Source organism: Hibiscus syriacus, unplaced genomic scaffold, assembly GCF_006381635.1.
Source record: "Hibiscus syriacus cultivar Baekdansim isolate YM2019G1 unplaced genomic scaffold, ASM638163v2 tig00110332_pilon, whole genome shotgun sequence".
Lineage (NCBI taxonomy): Eukaryota > Viridiplantae > Streptophyta > Magnoliopsida > Malvales > Malvaceae > Hibiscus > Hibiscus syriacus.
In genome coordinates, this window is record NW_024062688.1 from 4,895,642 (window position 1) to 4,918,996 (window position 23,355).

The 23,355-nt window shown below is 37.7% G+C and overlaps 2 protein-coding genes and 1 pseudogene across 2 annotated transcripts; 2 read left to right on the forward strand and 1 right to left on the reverse strand.

Annotated features, from left to right (window-relative positions):
* The first annotated feature begins 670 nt into the window (after nt 1–670).
* Nucleotides 671–2,765, forward strand: LOC120119503. Its single transcript, XM_039139318.1, has 2 exons — nt 671–826; nt 1,341–2,765. Exon 2 carries the CDS (start codon nt 1,364–1,366, stop codon nt 2,615–2,617), a length of 1,254 nt encoding a protein of 417 aa, XP_038995249.1. The 5' UTR covers nt 671–826; nt 1,341–1,363; the 3' UTR covers nt 2,618–2,765.
* A 398-nt stretch (nt 2,766–3,163) lies between these two features.
* Nucleotides 3,164–5,359, forward strand: LOC120119505. Its single transcript, XM_039139320.1, has 5 exons — nt 3,164–3,660; nt 3,826–3,976; nt 4,069–4,213; nt 4,308–4,553; nt 4,971–5,359. Exons 3-5 carry the CDS (start codon nt 4,196–4,198, stop codon nt 5,223–5,225), a joined length of 519 nt encoding a protein of 172 aa, XP_038995251.1. The 5' UTR covers nt 3,164–3,660; nt 3,826–3,976; nt 4,069–4,195; the 3' UTR covers nt 5,226–5,359.
* A 15,046-nt stretch (nt 5,360–20,405) lies between these two features.
* LOC120119983 lies at nt 20,406–21,824 on the reverse strand (annotated as a pseudogene).
* Nucleotides 21,825–23,355: the final 1,531 nt, after the last annotated feature.

Here is a 23,355-nt window from a genome sequence, read left to right on the forward strand (position 1 = left end):
AATTAACTATTTTCTACCATAAAAAAATGACCTTCTCATCACATTATTATGGATTTAATGGCACATTTTCCTAATTAAACCTAAAATTAAATTTTTAAGCTTACATTGAAGTGTTTTAAAATTAAATGTTAAAATCAATATAAAACTTAAATTTGAGTGACTAACGGGCATAATTTACCCTATATTAATTGGATCAAGATAATTGGATCTCAATTCTAATGTGAGAGGTGTTTTACTGTTGATGGTTACAACCTTCTAAAATGAAATTTTGTTCTCAAATGGGAAAATTACGTGTTTTGTCCCGCTAATTGAGTACAAAAAGTAGTAGTCCAAAGAAATTTAATTTTCAGATATATGTTTAGATATCTAACTCGTCAAATAAGTTATATAATATATACAATACATTAATATTTTTTACATAAAAATAGAAACAATTACTAGTTTAACCATGAATATGTAAGTAAGTAGCAAAAATTAATAGTTTAAGTTGAAATGGTTCGATTTTCTTAAAATATAAGGATTAAATTGTAATAAATTAAAATAGAAGAACCAAATTTTTAATTAGACCATTTCAAATCTGATTTACTAGTATTATTGGAGAAGAAGAACACCGCAACGTGCTGTGTATAAAATGAAATTAATTAGGGGCAGAAATATAAACACAGGCACAGCTGAGCGTTGAAACTACGTTTTCTTGGCTCTTGATTTTGATTTTTTTTAAGAAGAATTTGAAGTACCTGAACACCTTGGGAAAGCAAAAGTGGAGCTATTTGCATCAATAGTTTCCTTATCCAATAATTTGAACATTCCCATTCTCAAGCTCACTGTAAGTGATGAAAAACTCATTTTCACTTTGATTCTTTCTTTGGGCTTTTAGCTGACTCTCAGGCAATTGAACTTCCAATTACTGCTTTAAAATTTGATCAAATTTTTGACTTCCCAGAACTAAATTTTATACTTGTGTTGGTTAACTAGTTTTGGAATTTTTGATTGGTAATGAAGATCAAAAACTAGGTTTCTAATCATTGTTAAATCATGTTGATTGAAGAAATGATGTTGAGATTGAACTTTTGAACTCTAGTTGTATTTGCAGTTTGGGAATGAATAGTTGAAATGATGGCAAGACAAATTTGAATTTCGAATTACAGCTTGAAAATTTGATCAAAATAATTGCACTCGATTGTTCTTTGACTTGCGTTGGGTTAATTATTTTGGAATTTTAGATTCGTAATAAAGATTTAATTGCATGTTTTAAATCATTATTAAAGCTATTAATTGGAGAAATGATGTTGAGATTGTCCTTTTGAACCCTAATTGTATTGCTGTTTATGTTTCTGCAGTTTGGGGATGACTATTTGATAAAATGGCAAGACAAAGTAATACCCTTTTTCTTGAACAATGGTTGAGAACTAATGTTGGTGGCATTAACCAAACTGTCTCCGGACATTCTTCTTCGTCGTCTTCTTCATCTGCCCGTGCCATCATCCAAGCCTGGTCTGAGCTCAGAGATTCACTTCAGAACCAAACATTTCATCCCCGTATCCTCCAATCATTGAAAACCCTCCTTAACTCGCAAGCTTCTCTCCACGTTGCCGATCCTCAAGCCAAGCTTCTTATATCTGTACTTTCATCCCAAAGTTTCGATCTTTCTTCTGAATCATACCCTATCTTGCTCAGGCTTCTTTATATTTGGGTCAGGAAGTCTGTCAGGCCATCTGTTGCGCTCATTGATTCAGCTGTGGATGTCATATCTAGTATTTTTGCTACTGAATATGGTTCGAAGAAAAGCCCTTCTTTTCTTGCTGAAGGTATTCTTATTTTAGGGGCCATTTCATTTATGCCTTCTGTGTCTGAAAACTCAAAAATAGCGTGTTTGGAGTTGCTTTGTAGGCTGTTGGAAGAAGATTACGAGTTGGTTAGATTAGGAGAAGAAATTATCCCGGATGTGCTGGCTGGGCTCGAATATGCATTATATTCTTCTGTGGATGTGCTTCTTGTTAGAGTTTTGAATTCTTTGCTGGGAATTTGGGGAAAGGAAGATGAGCCTCGTATTACAGTTCCTACTGCTCTAATGATCTTGCATTTGGTTGAATGGGTTGTTTCTGGTTACATAAAATCACGTTCCCTTAACAAAATTGAAGCCTTTTCACAGCGGACTTTGGGGACTTTGGAGGTGAGCTATGTTCCATTTGCTCTTGTTATGGTTGCGGCTGGAGTATTGAGAGCTAGTAGAAATGCAGCCAATGGCCAAGGGCTAGAGTTTGTTTCCGTACTACGGATTTCTGCAGAAAGTCGGATAGCCTTTGTAGCACAACAGTTTATTTCTAAAACTAAAGGATCTATAAAATCAGATGATGAGCCCGCAAATAGTCTTCTTCGACAATGTTTGTCATTAGCCTTGGCTCGAAGTGGTGCAGTGTCATTCTCTGCCCCTGTGCTTCTGTGCCTTGCATCGGCATTGTTAAGGGAAATCTTTCCCCTAAGGCACTTATATATGCAGATTCTCCAGTTTATCCATAGTAGTGGGTCTGAATTTGGGATCAATGAGATTAAAAGACATCTAGACGGCATTCTTTTTAAGGAAGCAGGTGTCATAACTGGTGTTTTCTACAGATGAGGAGAGCAAAAGTTTTTTGGAGAGTCTTATATGGGACTACTGTCGGGATGTTTACTCTGGTCACCGACAGGTTGCTCTGTTTCTTAATGAAAGAAACAATGAGCTAGTAGTTAATTTGGAGAAAATTGCGAAATCTGCTTTTCTTATGGTTGCGGTTTTTTTTGTAGGAATGGCAGGCCTCGTTAAAACCCCCTTCATGATTAAAGGATCACAAGGTGCTCCTTAATCAGCGGAAGGGGGAAAGAGTGCCTAAAAATTTCATTAATAACCACAAATTACAAAAACTTAAAAACAACCATACAATCTCTCTTGCCAATAACCAACCCAAAGCCTAACAAATAAACTAACCAACCAAACGAAAACATCATATCTATCCAATACCAGCCTTAGCTAAACTATCAGCCTCAACATTTGCTGACCTAGCAACCCATCTAATACTACCATTCAAACCTCTAATCGTATTGGCAATAGCTGTCACAATGTCTAAGTACACATAGGGACAGCGGTCAATACTCTTGACCCATTCCACTGCTAATTTACTGTCTGATTCAACAATTAACCTGTCCTTAAAACTCTGCTGAAACGGCGCAAAGAAGGATAACCCTTTCTTAATAGCCTTAAGTTCTATCAAAATAGGAGGACCTGGACCAGCAGCCTCTCGAAAGGAACCCAACACCGAACCATCATGAGCCCTTAGGATGCCCCCAACACCACTCTTCCTCCAGTCTGCAGTCACTGCCGCATCAACATTCAACTTGATAAAGCCCTTTGGAGGGTGAGACCAAGACACATGATGGTTGCGGTTTTTGCTTTGGCCGTAACAAAGCAGGGATTAAATTCAAACTTCTCGCAAGAGGCACAGAGGGAGCATTCAGTCCAGATATTAGTTTCTTTCTCTTGCTTAGAATATTTCCGACGAATACGTTTGCCGGAATATATGGATACAATTCGAAGAGTTGTTGCATGTGTTCAGGAAAACGAGTCTGCCTGCATCTCTTTTGTGGAATCAATGCCCACCTACATTGACTTGACCACTTGGCAAGGTATTTTCTTTTTGTTCATGAGAAGCCAATGTTTACGTAGCATTTTAATTGAGAGCTATGCTACTAAGTTCAAGTAATTTGCAACAGTTTAAAGTTCTCAGATGTCTTTCACGTTGTTGTGCTACAAACTGTGAGTTTTAGGTCGATTTGAATTTCATCTTGTAGACTTTTCGTCCAAACTGAAAATGGAGTATGAATGGTCCAAGGATGAGGTACAAACCGCTTGTGTTTTGTTTTATGTCCGAGTTATTCCGACTTGCATTGAACTAGTGCCTACTCTCGTGTTTAGGATAGTGGTCGCTCCATCTATGTTTCTGTATCCTAAAATACATGATTACTTTTACTTGTAAAGCTTAGGATTCATATTAAACTGTATAAACTTTGGTTCCTGATAACAATGGTGAATAGATACATGGGACATCCGAACGAAAAAGTAGCTCGAGCCTCACATTCGATGTTTGTAGCATTCATGTCTTAAGGAAAAGAACCTGATGAAGAACGAGTGTCGCTGAAGGAGCAACTTGTTTTTTATTATATGCAAAGATCTCTAGAGGTACATAAAACTCATTGAAACCGACAGCAAAATACCAAAACATGGTATCAAACTTGTGGGACTAAACTAATCTTCTTCATTGTTATGAATATAGGAATATCCTGGCATTACTCCTTTTGAGGGCATGGCTTCCGGAGTTGCAGCCTTGGTTCGACATCTTCCCGCTGGTAGCCCGGCAACATATTATTGCATTCACTGTCTTGTTGATAAAGCTAATAATATCTTAGGTGATTTGACCACTTTAAAGGACGATGACTGGAAAAACTGGCAAGGAAGGCCGGAACCTTGTAAAAAAATCCTCGAGCTGCTTTTGCGACTTACTTCCCTTGTCGATATACAGGTTAATACTTTTTCACAGTTCTTTTTGTCTAATTAAAATCTAAGTTGTCCCACTCTATTTTTCTTGAAGAAATTGTCTGGCATCTACGGGAGACGTATGTAAAAAGAAACGATCTTCCAAAAGAAACGATCTTCCAACACGGTTACGGGGATATGATCCACCAAGCACCTTCCAAATGCATGAAATAACTCGGAAAAAGTTGAACATACCCCATGTAGTCCGCATGCTTGTATGCCTAACACCTATAACCGAGATATTCTCGGATATAGGTACCAAGAAATGACCCTCCAAAGATATATATAAGCTTGGAAAACTTAACATATTTGTGCCTGAAACATACCTTTATATCTAACAATTACAACTGAAACTCTGGGCAATGACATACTAAATGGTATTGAATTTTACTCATCTATGTAGGTATTACCAGCTCTAATGAAGTCGTTGGCACAGCTTATTATCCAACTGCCAAAAACAGGTCAGATCATGGTTCTTAACGAGTTATATGCTCAAGTTGCTGAATCAGATGATGTCACTCGCAAGCCGGCTTTAGTTTCATGGTTGCAGTCATTGTCTTACCTTAGTTCTCAAGCAAAAACCGAGGTTTTGACCTCCAGAGGGAGAAAAGAAAACTCGGCTTCTCCGGGGACTATAGAACCGAATGCACGGCTGTGAGACATTCAGATGCTGTTCTTTTGATCAATGGCATGGCTAATTCTCCGATAGATGGCCCGGAACATGCATAGGGTTGCTGAATCCGATGATTCCAAGTCGTACCATGGTAGTGAAAGCGAGTAGTGGGGATCTGAATTGCAAATGGAGAAGAAATTAAAACAAATCTGCGTAGAATTCAAACACTCCGTTGATAAAATTTGGGTTTGGTCTGAACCTGATCTTATTATTAACGAATTTCCTCTTTGCTGATACTCGAGTCGGTCCAAACTATAGATAAAAAGTTCTATTTAGGTTTGGTTAACCATGTAAAATTATTACTTTAATCTATTCATGGGATGATAAAATTTAAGGTAAACCACTTATTTAGTCGGCCATCTATTATGTTATTTGTTTGATTATCTAATTATTTTCTTTTAAAATTATATCTAGTTTATGTTTTGATTTTCATTGACTTTTTTCAAGCTAAATTATATGTTGGTACTTTAACTATCATTTTTGTTTTATTTTAGTTATCTAACTATTATATTTTTTAAAATTAACTTAACGTTACGTTTTGGTTTCATTTTGATCACCTATCGTTAAAAAAATATAGAATTGTTGGCGTGGTATTTTAAAATAAATTCAATGATGAGGTGGCATCACTTTATTGTGACACATCAACATCATCATTAATTTTTTAACAATAGATGATTAAAATGAAACTAAAACATAATGTTAAGTTAAGATTTTGAAATAAAAAATAATTAGGTGACCGAAACAGAATAAAAATAATAGTTAAAGTAGTAAATATGAAATTTACCCTTTTTTAAGATTGATGCTAACATAACATGATGCGATCTATTTAAATATATTTTTAAATTTTACATCATCTTCTCTTTCATCAATATCACAGTGATAGTTTTTTTTGAGAGAAAATAATCTCAGTGACCAAAAATCCCATATAATATACGATTTTAACCAACTTTTTCCGGATTTGCCAAAATGACCAACAAAATCGCAATGTGATCGCTAATTCGCAACGCGATCTCCATTATCGCAAATTCGCGTTGCGATAGTTGAAAATCGCGTTGCGATGGTCTACAGTATCGTTGCGATTTTCCCAATTCGCAATGCGAATAAATAAATCGCAACGTGAATTGGGAAAATCGCAATGCGATACTGACTATTGCAATGCGATACTTACTATCGCAATGCGATAATACAAAATCGCAACGCGATTCTGACTTTCGCAACGCGATAATACATAATCGCAATGCGATTTTCAAAGCGCCATTAGTATCCTGGTCAAGTATTTTATTTTTAAATTCCAAACACGAATATTAATATATTGGAACACTGAACCGTCCACAGTATATCCCGTAATCGCAACTCATAACCTAAAACCTAAAATCACAACTCAGTCCCATCTCCATCTCTCACTCTCTCACCCATCTCCGATGAAATCCGTCCCCATCTCCGGCGAAATCCGTCTATCTCCATCTCTCAGAGCCACCCTCACAATCAGAAATGGAAAATCAACCACGAGGGTTAGTTATTTTAATTATTTTCTTTTTGAAATTTTTGCATTATTATTAGGTTTTTCATATTGAAATTGATGATAAGTTTACTGGTAATTTCAATAATAGATTAACCATTTCACTTAGATTGCTTATTAAATCAACCGAGAATCGCAACGCGAAATGTAAATCGCAACGCGATTTTAGTTTCGCGTTGCGATAGTCATTTTCGTGTTGCGATTTTCATTTTCAGAAACTATTCTTTTTCTGCAAATTGAAACTTGAATGAATTGCATTACTTCAACCAAAAAACAAAGACAAATACGAAATTCACAGTGTTGCAAATTTAAGTTTGAAGAATAAACTACTACTCTTTATGTTTATTATTGTTTTTGGTATATCTTCACAGTGTAGTTTTTGGTATATCTAAATTAGTATGTTTATTGTTTTTGTAGAACTTTTATTCGGCTCAATTGACCTTAAGAAATAAAGTCAGCCTGGCCAAAACAATTGCGTCGAAGCTTTTACCTGCACAAAGAAAAATGTTTGAGGATACATGCTTCGGGCCATGGCTGAAAGTACAACATCCCGGTAGAGATGCGATGTTGACACACCTGTTTCTTCAAACCATGACTAGCGATCTACCAGAGACTATACAACGTCGTGATGAAGAGATATGGTTTGATTTTCCACCGGCGTATAAGTGTTTTGGGCGGGAGGAGTTTTGCTTAATCACCGGTCTACGCTTCGGACACGATGATGTAGGTCGGTACACTAGACACATTACCCGCCCATCATGGCTATCCCGGGTTTTTCTTGAGCTGGAGATGTCGAATCTACATGTAGAAGACCTGACAAGATTGTTGAATAAGAAAGATGGTTTTACTCGGATGGATGACGTCGACGTTGTCCGAGTATGCCTTCTAATTCTTTTGCATGCCGGCTTTTTAGGCAGAGATGCCATACAACCTATTCCAAATGATCTAATCAAATTGGTAGAAGACCTAAATGCGTGGAACCTATTTCCGTGGGGCTCGTATTTATGGAAAGCTACATTGAATAAGTTATCGTCTGCCTTGGATGATCGAAAAAGTTTGCATGGCGATGGTTCCAAATACACTTTGACAGGCTTTATTTGGGCCTTTAAGGTAAGAATTTTTATATAATGTTTCCAAAATTATAAGTAATTATTTAACAATTACTAATGTTTGTTATTATATTGTTTGTAGATTTGGATATTTGAGGCCTTTCCCGCCATGAAGACATATGCAATAAAAACTTCAAATGATATTCCCAGGGCTATTTCCTGGAAGAGGAAACGGACCTTGCAATGTGAAGATTTACTACGGTATACGACAATAAATAATGTAAGTTAACATAAATACTACCATATGTTTATAAACAAGTTATTACTAGTACACGTTTAACTTTGTTTGAGCTTTTATATTGTTAGGAGGCCAACACTCCTCTACAGAGGCTGACACCCACGGAAGCTGAGCTTGCCACTGATTGGTGGCAAGCTAGTAAGCGTTTTTTTGATGGAACGGTTGATGAGCAGCCTCCACTTTGGGAGCCATCACCTTGCCCAGAGCTATCACCTCACCCAGAGCCATCATCTGATCGACCCGACTATACACCTCCACAACGACAGCCATCACCTATTCTGTCCCATCATCAAGCCTCTTCTCCACCATCACCGCAAGATAGGCGACCGGCAAAGATGCCACGACGTTTATCTCCCTGTTCTCCACCTCCACCTCAACGGGATGAGTTAGGGGAGTTACGTGATGAGGTCAATGCCTTGCGTGAGGAGGTCGGTACTTTACGCAAAGACGATGGTGCATGGCGTGTTGAGGTGTCTACATTACGCGGTGAGGTAGCCGCTCTACGTGAGATGGTAGCATCGTTGCAGAATGAGGTTCATACTCTACGCAACGAGGTAAGTTTAAGATTTTTCATACTCGTAATTCATTCGGTTGCTGCCAATACTGCTAAACTGTTTTTGTTAGTATTTGTTTTTGGTTTTGTTTTTGTCTTTTGGTTGAAGTAATGCAATCCATTCAAGTTTCAATTTGCAGAAGAAGAATAGTTTACTTGAGCAACAAGAAAATGACTATCGCAACGCGGAAATGGCTATCGCAATGCGAAATGAAAATCGCAACGACAAAATCGCAATGCGAAATGAAAATCGCAACGACAAAATCGCAACGCAAAATGAAAATCGCAATGCGATTTGTGTTTCGCGTTGCGATTTTGTCGTTGCGATTTCATTTCGCATTGCGATTTTGTCGTTGCGATTTTCATTTTGCATTGCGATTTTGTCGTTGCGATTTTCATTTCGCATTGCGATTTTGTCGTTGCGATTTTCATTTCGCATTGCGATAGCCATTTCCGCGTTGCGATAGTCATTTTCGCGTTGCGATTTTAAGTTTCGTGCTGCGAAAGTAAACTATTCTTCTTCTGGAATGTTTATATATGTTGTCCTTTTAAATGTTTATATAAGTGCTTACTTCTGGAATGTTATCTGAGCATTTTGTGAACTATGATAGAATAATGACTTGGGTGAATACAATGCTAGTTTGAAACATATTTGTCTTTGTTTAATATCATGTCTGTTTATTTACTCATTTATGTATTAATTTTTTTTAGCGGCCCGATAAGGTGGATGCTTTACGTCGGGTTTTCCTTGCACGACGGAGTTCACGCATCAGACGGCGTGGACGTGCTATTACGTCTCCGTTCACCCTAATGGTGCGAAGACTCCGCAAGAAGAAGCCCGACTCACCTGTCATCCCTCAAGAGTCCCCTCCAATCGTTCAAGAGGCCCCTATCCTCCCTCAAGAGTCCCCCCCACCGTTCAAGAGGCCACTGTCATCGTTGAAGAGGTCCCTCTCACCATTCCAGAGCCCGATTCACATGGGGTAATATATCGAAGTATTGAGAAACCCCCACCGGTTCCGGACATGATGGATGAGAGTTGGCTCTCGTATGAGTTACCGGCTAGTACCCTTCCGGTATCTGAAGTGGAGAGGAGACAACTACCGGAAATAATTGTGGATAATACCCTTTGGGATAAGACCGCAGTTGATTTTTATCTACATGAGCGGAGCCAAGGGTGTTACACTGAACATAAGCAAACTCAATGATGAAATGTTTTTGTTGCTTGATCGGTCTTGGTGGGGTGTGCTATTAGGGGTTTAAGACAGTGGCTATTTCGATGGGGAGGTAAGTATTATATTTGTCTTATATATGATTTTGATTAATTTTTTTTAAAAATTAATGTAATTCACTAATATATGTATTTTTTTTTGTAAAACAGCATATCGATGCGTGGGTGTCACGTCTACTAATAATAAGGAAGCTTAGGAAAAATAAAAAAAATTCACGATATACAATAATGCCGGCGGCTTTTCACGCAGTTCACTTGAAGAATCAACGAGATGAATCATTTTCGTTGGGCAACGGACAAGCTAAACTTTATCCTGCATGGTGGGAGGTCGATACGGTTAGTGTTTATTTTTTAAATTTTTTAAAGGTGTTCATAAATAAGTGCGCAAATAAATGAATTATTACTTATGATTGCAGGTGTTTATCCCTGTTTTGGAACGTCGTCATTGGCTTCTCGTCCAACTTTAGCTCCCATCCCTGAAGATAATAGTGTATGACAGCATGATAAATTACATATCACTGTCTGATTTGAGAGATATGATCAAGGGATGGAGCTCTCATTTGGCTAAATTATTAGATGGGATTAATTATTGGACTCATTCTGGACACAAGAAGCCAAAGAAGTTCAATGTCACAGTTGTCAGAGACGAGACCGCGCCACAACAATCGCCGGGAGCCAGAGGGGATTGTGGTCCTCTCGTATGCTTGTGCTTGGCGCGTTTGACGACGGGAAGCACAGAGTTTCTACCTCCCACCGATAGAGATAGAGCTGCAGTAGGCTTGTGGTTTCGGCATTATATGGCTAGAGCAATATATTCGAGACGCTGCCTACCTGCATCCGCCTTATGAAAGTGTCCATTGTTAATTGGTAAGTCAAATGCAAGTTTTGTTAACATATATACTCCTTTTGGTTTGAAAATGTTTGGTTAAGTACCTAGAATTCAATAATTTGCTGTTTGTAGGTTTTAGATGTGTAGGAAGTCTTGTTTGAGCAAATGTTTGGTTTCTGCAGGTTAATCCTTAAGTGAGCTGCGTGAAATGGATGTACGGGGTCACAAAGTTGTTGATTCATTGATTCAATTATTTATGAAGAAATAAGAATTATTATTATTTTTTGATTGTTTAATTGATTTGTAAAAGATGATTTGTAAATGTTGATTTGTTTAATTGATGTGTACATAATTCTTATTTGTGCTTGTTTAATTGATTGAAATGTAATAGTTGATTTGTTGATTTTCAATCTGCATTATGTTGAAGGCAAAACAGGCTATCGCAACACGAAACTGACTATCGCAACGAGAAAATCGCAATGCGAAATGAAAATCGCAACGAGAAAATCGCATTGCGATTTTCTAGTTGCGATAGCCATTTTCGCGTTGCGATTTTTCATTTCGAATTGCAATAGCCAGTTTCGCGTTGCGATAGCCAGTTTCGCGTTGCGATTTTTCCGTTGCGATAGTCAAATGAATGTCTAATAAGTGATAACAACTGAACAGATCATAGCAATGTTCAAACTCAAGTTACTAATACATGCCTAACTGAAAATGTTAAAAGTGCACACATAAAATACACATAATACAACGTTTGCATTTAAAAATCACCTAAGTTAATAGTCCCAAAAGGTGAAGCCGGTTGTGATTGGGATTTTGAAGATGATTGCGATACTTACTTTCGTAACGAGATAATACAGAATCGCAATGCGATTTTCAAAGTTCGCAATAGGTTTTAGTTTCGCAACACAAATTTTTTATGTATATATCTAAGCAGAAGCAACAACTCATAACCTAAATCCCTAAATCGCAACTCATTCCATCTCCATCTATCACTCTCTCCGGCGACATCCGTTCCTATATCCGTTCCTACATCCTTCCCCATCCGGCAACATGTCTTAGTTTCACAGCTCGTTTGTTTAGTAAATTAATTTACAACCATGAAATCATCTAATGTTGATCATGTTTGGATAGATTTGTGTTTTGGAGGGTCATGGGAGAATGTTCATGGTGTTTTACAATATATGCCTTTACCCATGAATCTTCAACTAAAACTGTCATTAAAAAAGTTAACTTATGAAACTCTAATATTACGTGTTTCAAAGAAATTGAATTTAGAGCCCCTAAGTGGATTTAGGCTATCTTATCAGAGGAATGGTAAAGTTTATTTGTTAACCGACAATGAAGATGTTGAACGATTCATTGCTTACATTAGTGTTTCAAGTGATGATGTTACATTGTATGTTGTTGAACCTAGAAGTAGTAATGTTGGGTCAGTAGCGGGTAGTAATCAACTAAGTTTTTCTCAAAACCCACAACCTTTCTCTAATCCAAATCCCAATCAACTTTCAGCACCAAATTCCGGTTTTCGTATTGACCAATTAGACGATGATGAGCCAAGAGAAAAAATTGTGAGTACTAGTCAATATTCGAAATTTGATCTTGGTCAATACCCGGACTTTGATATTGGTCAATACTCGGATTTTGATGATGTTTCAGAAGAAGAAACAGACCATGCGTGTAATGATTTTGATATTGGTCAATACCCGAATTTTGATGATGAAACAACCGTTGCAGAGGAAGATGTTGTTGATGATAATGAGGAGGAAGTGGAGGCTGTGAATGAATATGTTGAACATCCATTCTGGAATTCATATAATCCTGAAGAAGAAAAAGAAGAAGAAAAAGAAGAAGAAAAAGTCCCCGAAGAAAAGAAAATGCCACGGGAGTATAACTGGAATATGCCAGAATTACTTCAGATACCGGAAGAAGAGTTGGTAAAGAAAGCAGTTGATTGTTACACAAAAGTTATTCGTATCAAGAAAGATGATTGTTTTGATACAAAGGAAGACTTGAAGATAGCTTTGTATACGAAATGTGTGGAAGATGACTATCAACTAAAAGTTAACAAATCAAGCAAAGATCGTTTCGAAACAAGGTGTATGATTGACAAAAACTGTACGTGGCGTATGATTGCAAAGAGGATAAAAGATTGCGAAATGTTTCAAGTTAGGACTTTTATTGATAAACATACATGTTCAAGAACCCAAGTTTTTCCTCACCATAGACAGGCAAACAAAAAGATGTTGGGTGGTTTTCTGGCTGAGTTAATGTTTTTGAATGGCAGGGTATATCGGGGACATGAAATTATGACTGACATGAATGCTCGGTTCAAGATTAGTATATCATATTCTCAAGCTTGGAGAGCCAAATGTTATGCCTTGGAATTGTTGAGGGGGTTGCCAGAAGCATCGTTTGCCCAACTGCCGGCTTATTGTCACAATTTAAAGCTGAAAAATCCTGGGTCGGTAACTCATATCAAAACAGATAGAGATGGACGCTTTGAGTTGGTGTTTATCGCCATTGGTGCTGCGGTTAGTAAATCAATATAATTCTGTTGACTCATTTATGTTAGTTACATGTATTTCACATTTAAATGATTATATTTCTTGTGTATATTATTTTGTAGATTCGTTCGTTTATTACTTGCATGCGCCCAGTTATTATAGTTGACGGAGCACATTTGAAAGGTCGATACCTTGGAGTAAACTTATTAGCAGTAGCCATGGATGCTAACAATGGGATATTGCCAATAGCTTACGGGGTTGGCAAATCTGAAACCTCTGATTCATGGAAATGGTTTATGGGGCATCTTAGGGATTGTATAGGTCCTATTAGCAATCTGACAATCATATTCGATAGGGCAAACTCAATTGACAACGTTGTTAGAAGGTGTTTCCCAGATGCTTTTCATGGACTTTGTGGTGTTCATTTGTATAGAAATCTAAAATCAAGGTCTGCTGGTATAAAAAAGCACAAATGGACATACTGGAAGGCTGTAAAAGCTTATCGGGAAGTGGATTTCAATAAGCATATAAACTGTTTAAGACGTGTTTTGCCTCAGTGTGCTCAAACACTAGAAGATGTCGGGTTTGAAAGATGGTCAAGAGTACATCAACTTGGAGCAAGATATGGTTTCATGACGTCTAATAGTGCAGAATCAATCAACGCTCTAAGTCGTCATTCCCGGAAATTACCCATTACTATGTTAATGGAGTTTTTTCGAGCCTCTATTCAACAGTGGTACTACAAGAAAAGAAACCATGGAGGTATTATTTCTTTGAATTCGTAACTTATCATATATTTTACTAAGTATTATTTATTTAAATTTACAGGAACATTGGAACATCGTGTTACACCATGGACTGAAAAAAAGATAACGAAACGTGTTGTGAAGTCAACGTCATGGAGAGTTGAACCATGTTCAAACACTTTGTTTGAAGTACTGGATAATAACTTAAATGGGCTTGTCGATCTAAATGCAAGGACGTGTAGTTGTATAAAATGGAAAACATCTGGTTATCCGTGTGGCCATGTTATAAAAGTTGCTCTTCATCTAAACCAAGATGATTCAAGCACATACGCTATGGATTGCTACACTACAGAAGTATATCGACAGACTTATGCCGAGATTGTCTACCCTATTCCACATCCTTCTGAGTGGGACATACCAGATGACTTACAAACAGTTTTGCCACCAGCCATGAACAGAAGGCTACCTGGCCGACCAAAAAGTCACGATCGTATACCGTCTAAGGGTGAAGAGAAGAAGAGATCGACATGTAGTCGGTGCAAGGAAAGTGGTCATACAAGGTTGACATGTGGATCACCAGTGCCATCACAATCATCTTTTCCTCTACCAAAATATGGATCATCATCAAAATTCAAAGCTCATATGGTGTCAAGAAAAAGGCAATCAAAATCGCAATCATATTTAAAATCCCAATCACAACTGGCTTCACCTTTTGGGACTGTTAACTTAGGTGATTTTTAAATGCAAACGTTGTATTATGTAGATTTTATGTGTGAACTTTTAACATTTTCAGTTAGGCATGTATTAGTAACTTGAGTTTGAAAATTGCTATGATATGTTTAGTTGTTATCACTTAATAGGCAATCATCTTAATGTCTATCGCAACGCGGAAATTACTATCGCAATGCGAAATGAAAATCGCAACGAGAGAATCGCAATGCGAAATGAAAATCACAACGCTAATTTCGCAATGCGAAATGAAAATCGCAACGAGGGAATCGCAACGCGAAATGAAAATCGCAACGCGAATTTAATTTCGCGTTGCGATTCTCTCGTTGCGATTTTCATTTCGCGTTGCGATTTTCATTTCGCGTTGCGATTTTCATTTCGCGTTGCGATTCTCTCGTTGCGATTTTCATTTCGCATTGCGATAGTACTTTTTGCATTCAACATAATGCAGATTGAAATCAAAAAAATCAACCATTACATTTCAATCAATTAAACAAGCACAAATAAGAATTATGTTAACATCAATTAAACAAATCAACTTTTACAAATCAATTAAATAATAAAAAAATAAGCAATAATTCTTAGAGAAATTAACACTTCTACTATTGAATCAACTTTTGCAGCCATACATCATTTTCACGCAGCTCACTTCTGAGATTAACCTGCATAAACCAAACATTTGCTCAAACAACACTTTCTACACATCTAAAACCTACAAACAACAAATTATTGAATTCTAGGTACTTAACCAAACATTTTCAAACCACAAGCCTATAAACATACCAATTGTTTATGGACATTTTTATAACGCGGATGCAGGTAGGCAGCGTCTCGTATATATCGATCTAGCCATATAATGTCGAAACCACAAGCCTACTGCAGCTCTATCTATATCAGTGGGAGGTAGATACTTTATACTTCTTGTGATCAAACGGTCCAACGCCAAGCATACGAGAGGACCACAATCCCCTCTGGGTCCTTTCGTTTGTTGTGGTGCGGTCTCGTCTCTGTTAACTGTAATATTGAGCTTCTTTGGCTTCTTGTTTCCAGAAAGAGTCCAATAATTTATCGCATCCAAGAATTTAGCCAAATAAGAGCTCCATCCCTTAATAATATCTCTTAAATCAGCCAATGATATGTAATTTATCATGATGTCATATACTATTGCCTTAAGGGATGGGATCTGAAGCTCGACGAGAAGCCAATGGTTACGTTCCAAAACAGGGATAAACACCTACAATCATAAGTAATAATTCATTAATTTGCGCACTTATTTATGAATACCTTTAAACTCAATCTAAAATAAACACTAACCTTATCGACCTCCCACCATGCAGGATAAAGTTTAGCTTGTCCATTGCCCAACGCAAATTATTCATCTCGTTGATTCTTCAAGTGAACGGCGTTAAAAGACGTCGGCATAATTGTATATCGTGTATTTCTTTTATTTTCCTTAAGTTTCCTAATTATTAGAAGACGTGACACCCACGCATCGATATGCTGTTTTAAAAAAAAGACATATATTAGTAACTTACATAAATTTACAAAAAAATAATCAATTTAAAATATAAGAAAAATATAAGACTTACCCCTCCATCGAAATAGCCATTGTCTTCGACCCCTAATAATACGCCCCACCAAGACCGATCAAGCAATAAATAGATATCATCGTTGAGCTTGCATATGTCAGTGAAACACCCCTGGCTTCGCTCATGTAGATAAAAATCAACTGCGGTCTTAGCCCAAAGGGTGTTATCCAGAATTGTGTCCGGTAGTTGTTTCCTCTCCACTTCAGATACCGGTATGGTACTGGCCAGTAACTCATACGAGAGCCAACTTGAATCCATCATGTCCGGCACGTCAGAGGGTTTCTCAAGAATCCTACATATGACGCCATGTGAATCGGGCTCTTGAATGGTGGGAGAGACCTCTTCAACGATGACAGTGGCCTCTTGAACGGTGGGAGAGGACTCTCGAGGAATGATAGGGGCATCTTCAACGATAGGAGTGGACTCTTGAGGGATGACAGGCGAGTCGGGCTTCTTCTTGCGGTGTCTTCGCACTATTGGGGTATACGGAGACTTAATAGCACGTGCACGCCGTCTGATGCGTGAACTCTGTTGTGCAAGAAAAACCCGACGTAAAGCATCCACCTTATCGGTCCGCTAAATAATTAAATACAAATATCAGTAAATAAACAGACATGATATTTAAACAGTGAAAACAAAGACAAATATATTTCAAACTTTCAACCAAAAGACAAAACAAAGACAAATACTAACTTCACAGTGTTAAAGAATACACAGTTTAGCAGAATTGGCAGCAACCGAATAAATTTACTTCAACCAACAGACAAAACAAAAAGACAAATACTAACTTCACAGTGTTAATAAATAGTTTAGCAGTATTGGCAGCAACCGAATAAATTTACTAAGCAATCTAAGTGAAATGGTTAATTTAAGTGAAATTACGAGTAAATTTATCATCAAGTTAAATATGAAAAATCTTAAACTTACCTCGTTGCGTAGAGTATGAACCTCATTCTGCAACGATACTACCATCTCACGTAGAGCGGCAACCTCACCACGTAAAGTATACACCTCCACACGCCATGCACCATCGTTATCGCGTAGAGTACCGATCTCCTCACGCAAGGCATTGACCTCATCACGTAACTCCCTTGACTCATCCCGTGGAGGTGGAGAACAGGGAGATAGAAGTCGTGGCATCTTTGCCGGTCGCATATCATGAGGTGATGGTGGAGAAGAGGCTCGATGATGTGACGGGATAGGTGATGGCTCTCGTTGTAGAGGTGTATAGTCGGGTCGATCAGGTGATGGCTCTGGGTGAGGTGATGGCTCTCGAAGTGGAGGAAGTGGATGCTGCTCATCATTCGTGCCATCAAGAAAACGCTGACTAGCTTGCCAACAATCAGTGGCAAGCTCAGCCTCCGTGGGTGTCAGTCTCATTAATGGAATGTTGGCCTCCTAAAAATATAAAAACTCAAACAAAGTTAAACGTCTACTATTAATAACTTGTTTATATATGATAGTATTTGTGTTAACTTACATTATTTATTGTCGCATATGGTATTAAGTCTTCCCAATCCAACAGACGTTTCCTCTTCCAGGAAATAGCCCTGGGAATATCATTTGAAGTTTTTATTGCATATGTCTTCATGGCGGGAAAGGCCTCGAATATCCAAATCTACAAACAATATAATAACAAACATTAGTAATTGTTAAATAATTAATTATAATTTTGAAAACATTATATAGAAATTCTTACCTTAAAGGCCCAAACAAAGCCTGACAAAGTGTATTTCGACCCATCGCCCCGCAAACTTTTGCGGTCATGAAAGGCAGACGACAACTTAGTCCAGGTAGCTTTCCATATATACGAACCCTACGGAAACAGATTCCATGCATTTAGGTCCTCTACCAATAATATTAGCTCCTGAGGAATAGGTTGTTTGGCCTCTCTGCCTAAAAAGCCGGCATACAAAAGTAGTAGAAGGCATACTCGGACAACATCGACGTCATTCATCCGAGTAAAATCATCTTTCTTATTAAACAATTTCTTCATGTCGTCGACGTGTAAGTTCGGCTTATCTATTGACTCATCAGGAAAAACCCTGGATAACCATGATGTGCGGGTGATATGACGAGTGTACCGGCCTACATCATCGTGTCCGAATCGTAGACCAGTGATTAAGCAGAACTCCTTCCGCCCAAAACAAGTATACGCCGGTGGAAAATGAAACCATATCTCTTCCTCACCACGTTGTATACTGTAGGGTAGATCGCTAGTCATGGTCTGAAGCCACAAATGGGTCAAATTAGCATCTCCACCCGGATGCTGTACTCTCAGCCATGGCCCGAAGCAGGTTTCCTCAAACAATTTTCTTTGTGCAGGTGAAAGCTTCGAAGCAATTGTAGTGGCTAGGCTAACTTTATTCCTTAATGTCAATGAAGCCGAAAAAAAATTTCTACAAAAACAATAAACATACCAAGTTAGATATACCAAAAACTACACTGTCAAGATATACCAAAAACAATAAACATAAATAGTAGTCTATTCTCGAAACTAAAATTTGCAACACTGTTTTGTCTTTTGGTTGAAATGAAAATCGCAACGAGATAATGAGAATCGCAACGCGGAAATGACTATCGCAACACGAAATGACTATCGCAACGAGAGAATCGCAACGCGAAATGAAAATCGCAACGCGAAATGAAAATCGCAACGAGAGAATCGCAACGCGAAATGAAAATCGCAATGCGATTTTGGTTTCGCGTTGCGATTTTTATTTCGCGTTGCGATTTTCATTCTCGAAACTATTCTTCTTCTGCATTACTTCAACAAAAAGACAAAACAAAGACAAATACTAACTTCACAGGCTAAACAGTTTAGCAGTATTGGCAGCAATCAAATGAATTTAATAAGAAATCTAAGTGAAATGGTTAATCTATTATTGAAATTACCAGTAAACTTATCATCAATCTCAATATGAAAAACCTAAAATAATGCAAAAATTTCAAAAGAAAAATAAAACAAAACTAACCCCCGGAGGTTGATTTTCCATTTCTGAATGATTGTGAGGGATTTTTGACTGTGAATGGTTGTGAGGGATTTTGCCGGCGATGGGGACGGAAATCTTCGGAGATGGGGACGGATTTCGCCGTAGAGAGTGAGAGATGGAGATGGGACTGAGTGTTGTGATTTTGGGTTTGAGATTATGAGTTGCGATTACTGTGGACGGTTCAGTTTCCGATTTATTAAGAAAAAATTCGTGTTTGGAATTTGAAAAAAAAATACGCGTTAATACGAATGGCGCTATGTAAATCGCGTTGCGAAAGTCAGAATCGCGTTGCGAAAGTCAGTATCTCGTTGCGATTTTGTATTATCGCATTGCGATAGTCAATATCGCATTGCGATTTTCCCAATTCGCGTTGCGATTTACTTATTCGCATTGCGAATTGGGAAAATCGTAACGATACTGTAGACCATCGCAACGCGAAATGCAACGCGAATTTGCGATAATGGAGATCGCGTTGCGAATTAGCGATCGCATTGCGATTTTGTTGGTCATTTTGGCAAATCCGGAAAAAGTTAGTTAAAATCGTATATTATATGGGATTTTTGGTCACTGAGATTATTTTTTCTTTTTTTTATCAATAAGATGGTGACATCACCACTTCAAGAAAAAAGAATCAAACTTATAAGAATCGATCCCTGCCTCCTTGGAGGTAAGATTCAAGGAACGGTTGTAATAATTGTTAACTCTACTTTACCAGAATTACTATTTTACCCTTACATGAATAATCATTAAAAGAACAGAAATATAAAAATGTGCCCTTAGAAACATAAAAGACAGATGCATGAATGATCGATCATATTCAGCTGCACCTCATGATCAATTAACTATTTGCTCGCGGAAGTGAAATATTAAAAGCCAACTTTTGTTACACACAGCTATTAGCTTCTGTGCCGTTGATCTCTTCATCGTATTCGTTTTTATTAAAGTATATATATACTTGACGCATGTATTCGGACTATATACGGACATGATCAATCAAATACATAGGTAAAACGAAAAGATTGAACATACTGTATCAGACTTGTCGAACACGGGTACTTGGAGAAAACGAGAAGTGTTCGGCTAACATAGGTTTTAGAAACTATCTGCAAACCACAATTTACTGATGCCAAAGCTCTTGAGAATCAATTACCGGGAACAAGGTTAGCAATGGAAAAGTAATAACTCCCCACGATTGCGAACGATGCAATCCCGCTGCGAGCCATCCGTAACCAAATGCCACGGAACAAGAGATTTCTATCTGCAGGGTGGATGCCGGTGAGTTTCTCGGATCTTTTCCCCGGTGTTTTCCACTTGAGAAGCTTTCTCTCCATTGAAATGAACTGCATGGAAATAAGTGGCTACATGAAGGCAATTGGCATAAAAATAAGACATACTAAACTGATTACCTCAAAAGCTGATGGCAAAGGTAAAATTGGATGAGCAAAGCCGATATGCTAAGGTCATCAGAGACAGTGGTGCCAAAGAGAAGAAATACCTAGGGCAACACTTTACATTGTGATCGACTTTTGGCGGTATCAAAACCGTGAGATGCAGCAGCAGCCGAAAACCCTGCCGCAAGACTCACAGCTAAAGGGGATAGTGGACCGATTTCTTCATCATACCTGAGGGAAGAAAACAAAAGGATTTCAAATGTTAGCCACACAAACTAGCATCTAAAATCTAAAATTGTAATCCCACTCAAAGTTCAGGCAACGCTCGCAGATAATTTCACATAATTCCATGTAATGGTATTCCATCTAAATTTTTGATTTCATGTGTGCCTTATACAACCATGGCAAAGTTGAACGGTCAAACAGCCGACAAACCTTGTGAGACTTCAAACAAGGAAAACTGTCACAAGATCTGATTATATTAATTATCATAGAAACCTGAGATAGTCTTCAAACTTAACACCATACATTACATGGGAATATAGGACTAGCTCAAAAGGTTACAAAATGCTAAACCTTAGATGGACTAAAACATTATGTTTAAATGCTCTTTGCTTTAAAAGAATAAAGAGTTGTATCTTTACCTATTGAGACTGCGGTCCAATATGACTAGAAGTTTGAGTAGAAAAGGTTAGAACAATGTCTAAAAGTTGCATGTAATAAACTAGACAATTTGCTTGCATATATAATCAACTAAAGAATTCAATATGGAAACTCTATGCATCAAATGACAAGTTCAAGGCTCAAAAAAGCACCTGGGTGGGGGATCCATCCCAGCCGCCTTCCAATTAAGCATAATTTGGTGCAAACATTCCCGAGTAGAGAAGAATATGCCACCAAATACAGAGTCCCGAGCAACTCCTGAATGAAGGCCTCTCCACAATGCACCCCCTCCTTCCAAATAAATGATTTCAGATGGTCTCCAGACATCATAAACCGATGGTGGCCTCCCAGACCCAGTCATCATCCAAGGGTACTCTTGTAAGGCACCAACCATATTAGGCTGCTTGCTGTTTAAGATGGACAGCATACCTACAGCATTGTTCAATGCCTTCATATCTGGAGTATATCCACGTAATACAGCTTTCATGTTTTTTAAGAGTACAACATTCCGGGTAAAGTGCCTTCTAAAATAATATTAAATACATGGCAAAAATACCTTTACAGAAAGCTGTCAAAACTTCGCTGCCATACCAAAAATTCTCCCCCAGGCCAACCACTCAAAGCCACTATACAAACCTACCTTTTTCAAAACGAAGAAAAAATAAAATTCAGCTTATAAGTTAGGATATTTACCATGACGAAATTCCCCATGAAAAAACAGAGGTAGAATGAGAAAGCAAGGAAGGATCAAAAGAAGAGAGTCGGGGATAAAGGAACTGGAAATTTTAGTTTGTATAGTTGAATATTCAAAACTCTGACCAAAAACAAAATAATCGACCATCCTTCCATTCTATTTGATATTTTTTTTCTCAGAAAAAAGCATAAAAAAGGGAGAAGAAGAAAAGAAATGAAAGCGAGCTACAATCAAACGATCTATCTTCTTTCTGCCTATTGCATTACAAATACGGGCTCCTAGACATGCTAGCACAAGGTAACTATATTGCCTAGTACAAAGGCATCAAAGGAAATGATAGGACAACTCATTTTGCTTCTTTCAAAGCTATCAAAGCAAACAATTTCTGAACATTCAACTTTTAACCACAACTAGCTTAGATTCCTTGTGCCCCTGCTTCATAAGTTACAGCTACACCATTCAACCATGTCAACTTTGTCTTCCTTGTACTCAACCATTAGTTTGATTATCAAGGAGAAAAAAGCACTGCATGCAATGCAACAAAATCCATTTTGCCGCTGCTATACATTATCCTCAGCAAATTTTCTTCCATAAAAAAGAACAGAGAAATACCATTGTGCATCAGCTTCTCCTCTCCTTCTACCTTCCTCCCTCTATTTACTCTCATGGCACAAAAAACTTAGTCAAACATGACCTATTGACAAATATAATTACAGGAAAATGATTCAAGATCTTATTTCAAAACAGCAAAGAGCATTTCTTCATTCCCCTTTCCCTTCATTACTAATTCTTAATGTACTCAAATGCAACGAGGGCAAGAAGGATTAAGATCTCCGATAAAACTTTAACATCTGATCACCACCCATTGATGTAAAATCTAAACACAGAAAAGCAAACACATCGAGTTTTGGAAGTGAATATTCTCATTTTCATTTCACTAAATGTCCGTTCATTTTAAAAGAATCATAGTTTATTGTCAGATTCATAGTTTATTTTCAAATCCATAGCCCTATGCATATTTATGAGAATGCAAGGTACGTGAATAGAACATAACACATTACAGTGCCAATCTTAACCGAAACATATAATGCACTCCAAGTGCAATCATAACATGAGCACCAACAGTGCAGATCATGATGTACACGAATGTACCATAACTTAACTGGAAATAAATGTAACCCCCACAGACCGATAAGGGTAACCAGATCCGATCCGGGGTGTCACATTTGGGCCACCGGAGCGACCCATTGTAAAATAGCGGAAAATTTAAAACTTGTAAACTCATAAAATCATTTATGAGTACAAAATAAAAGTTGTCACTATT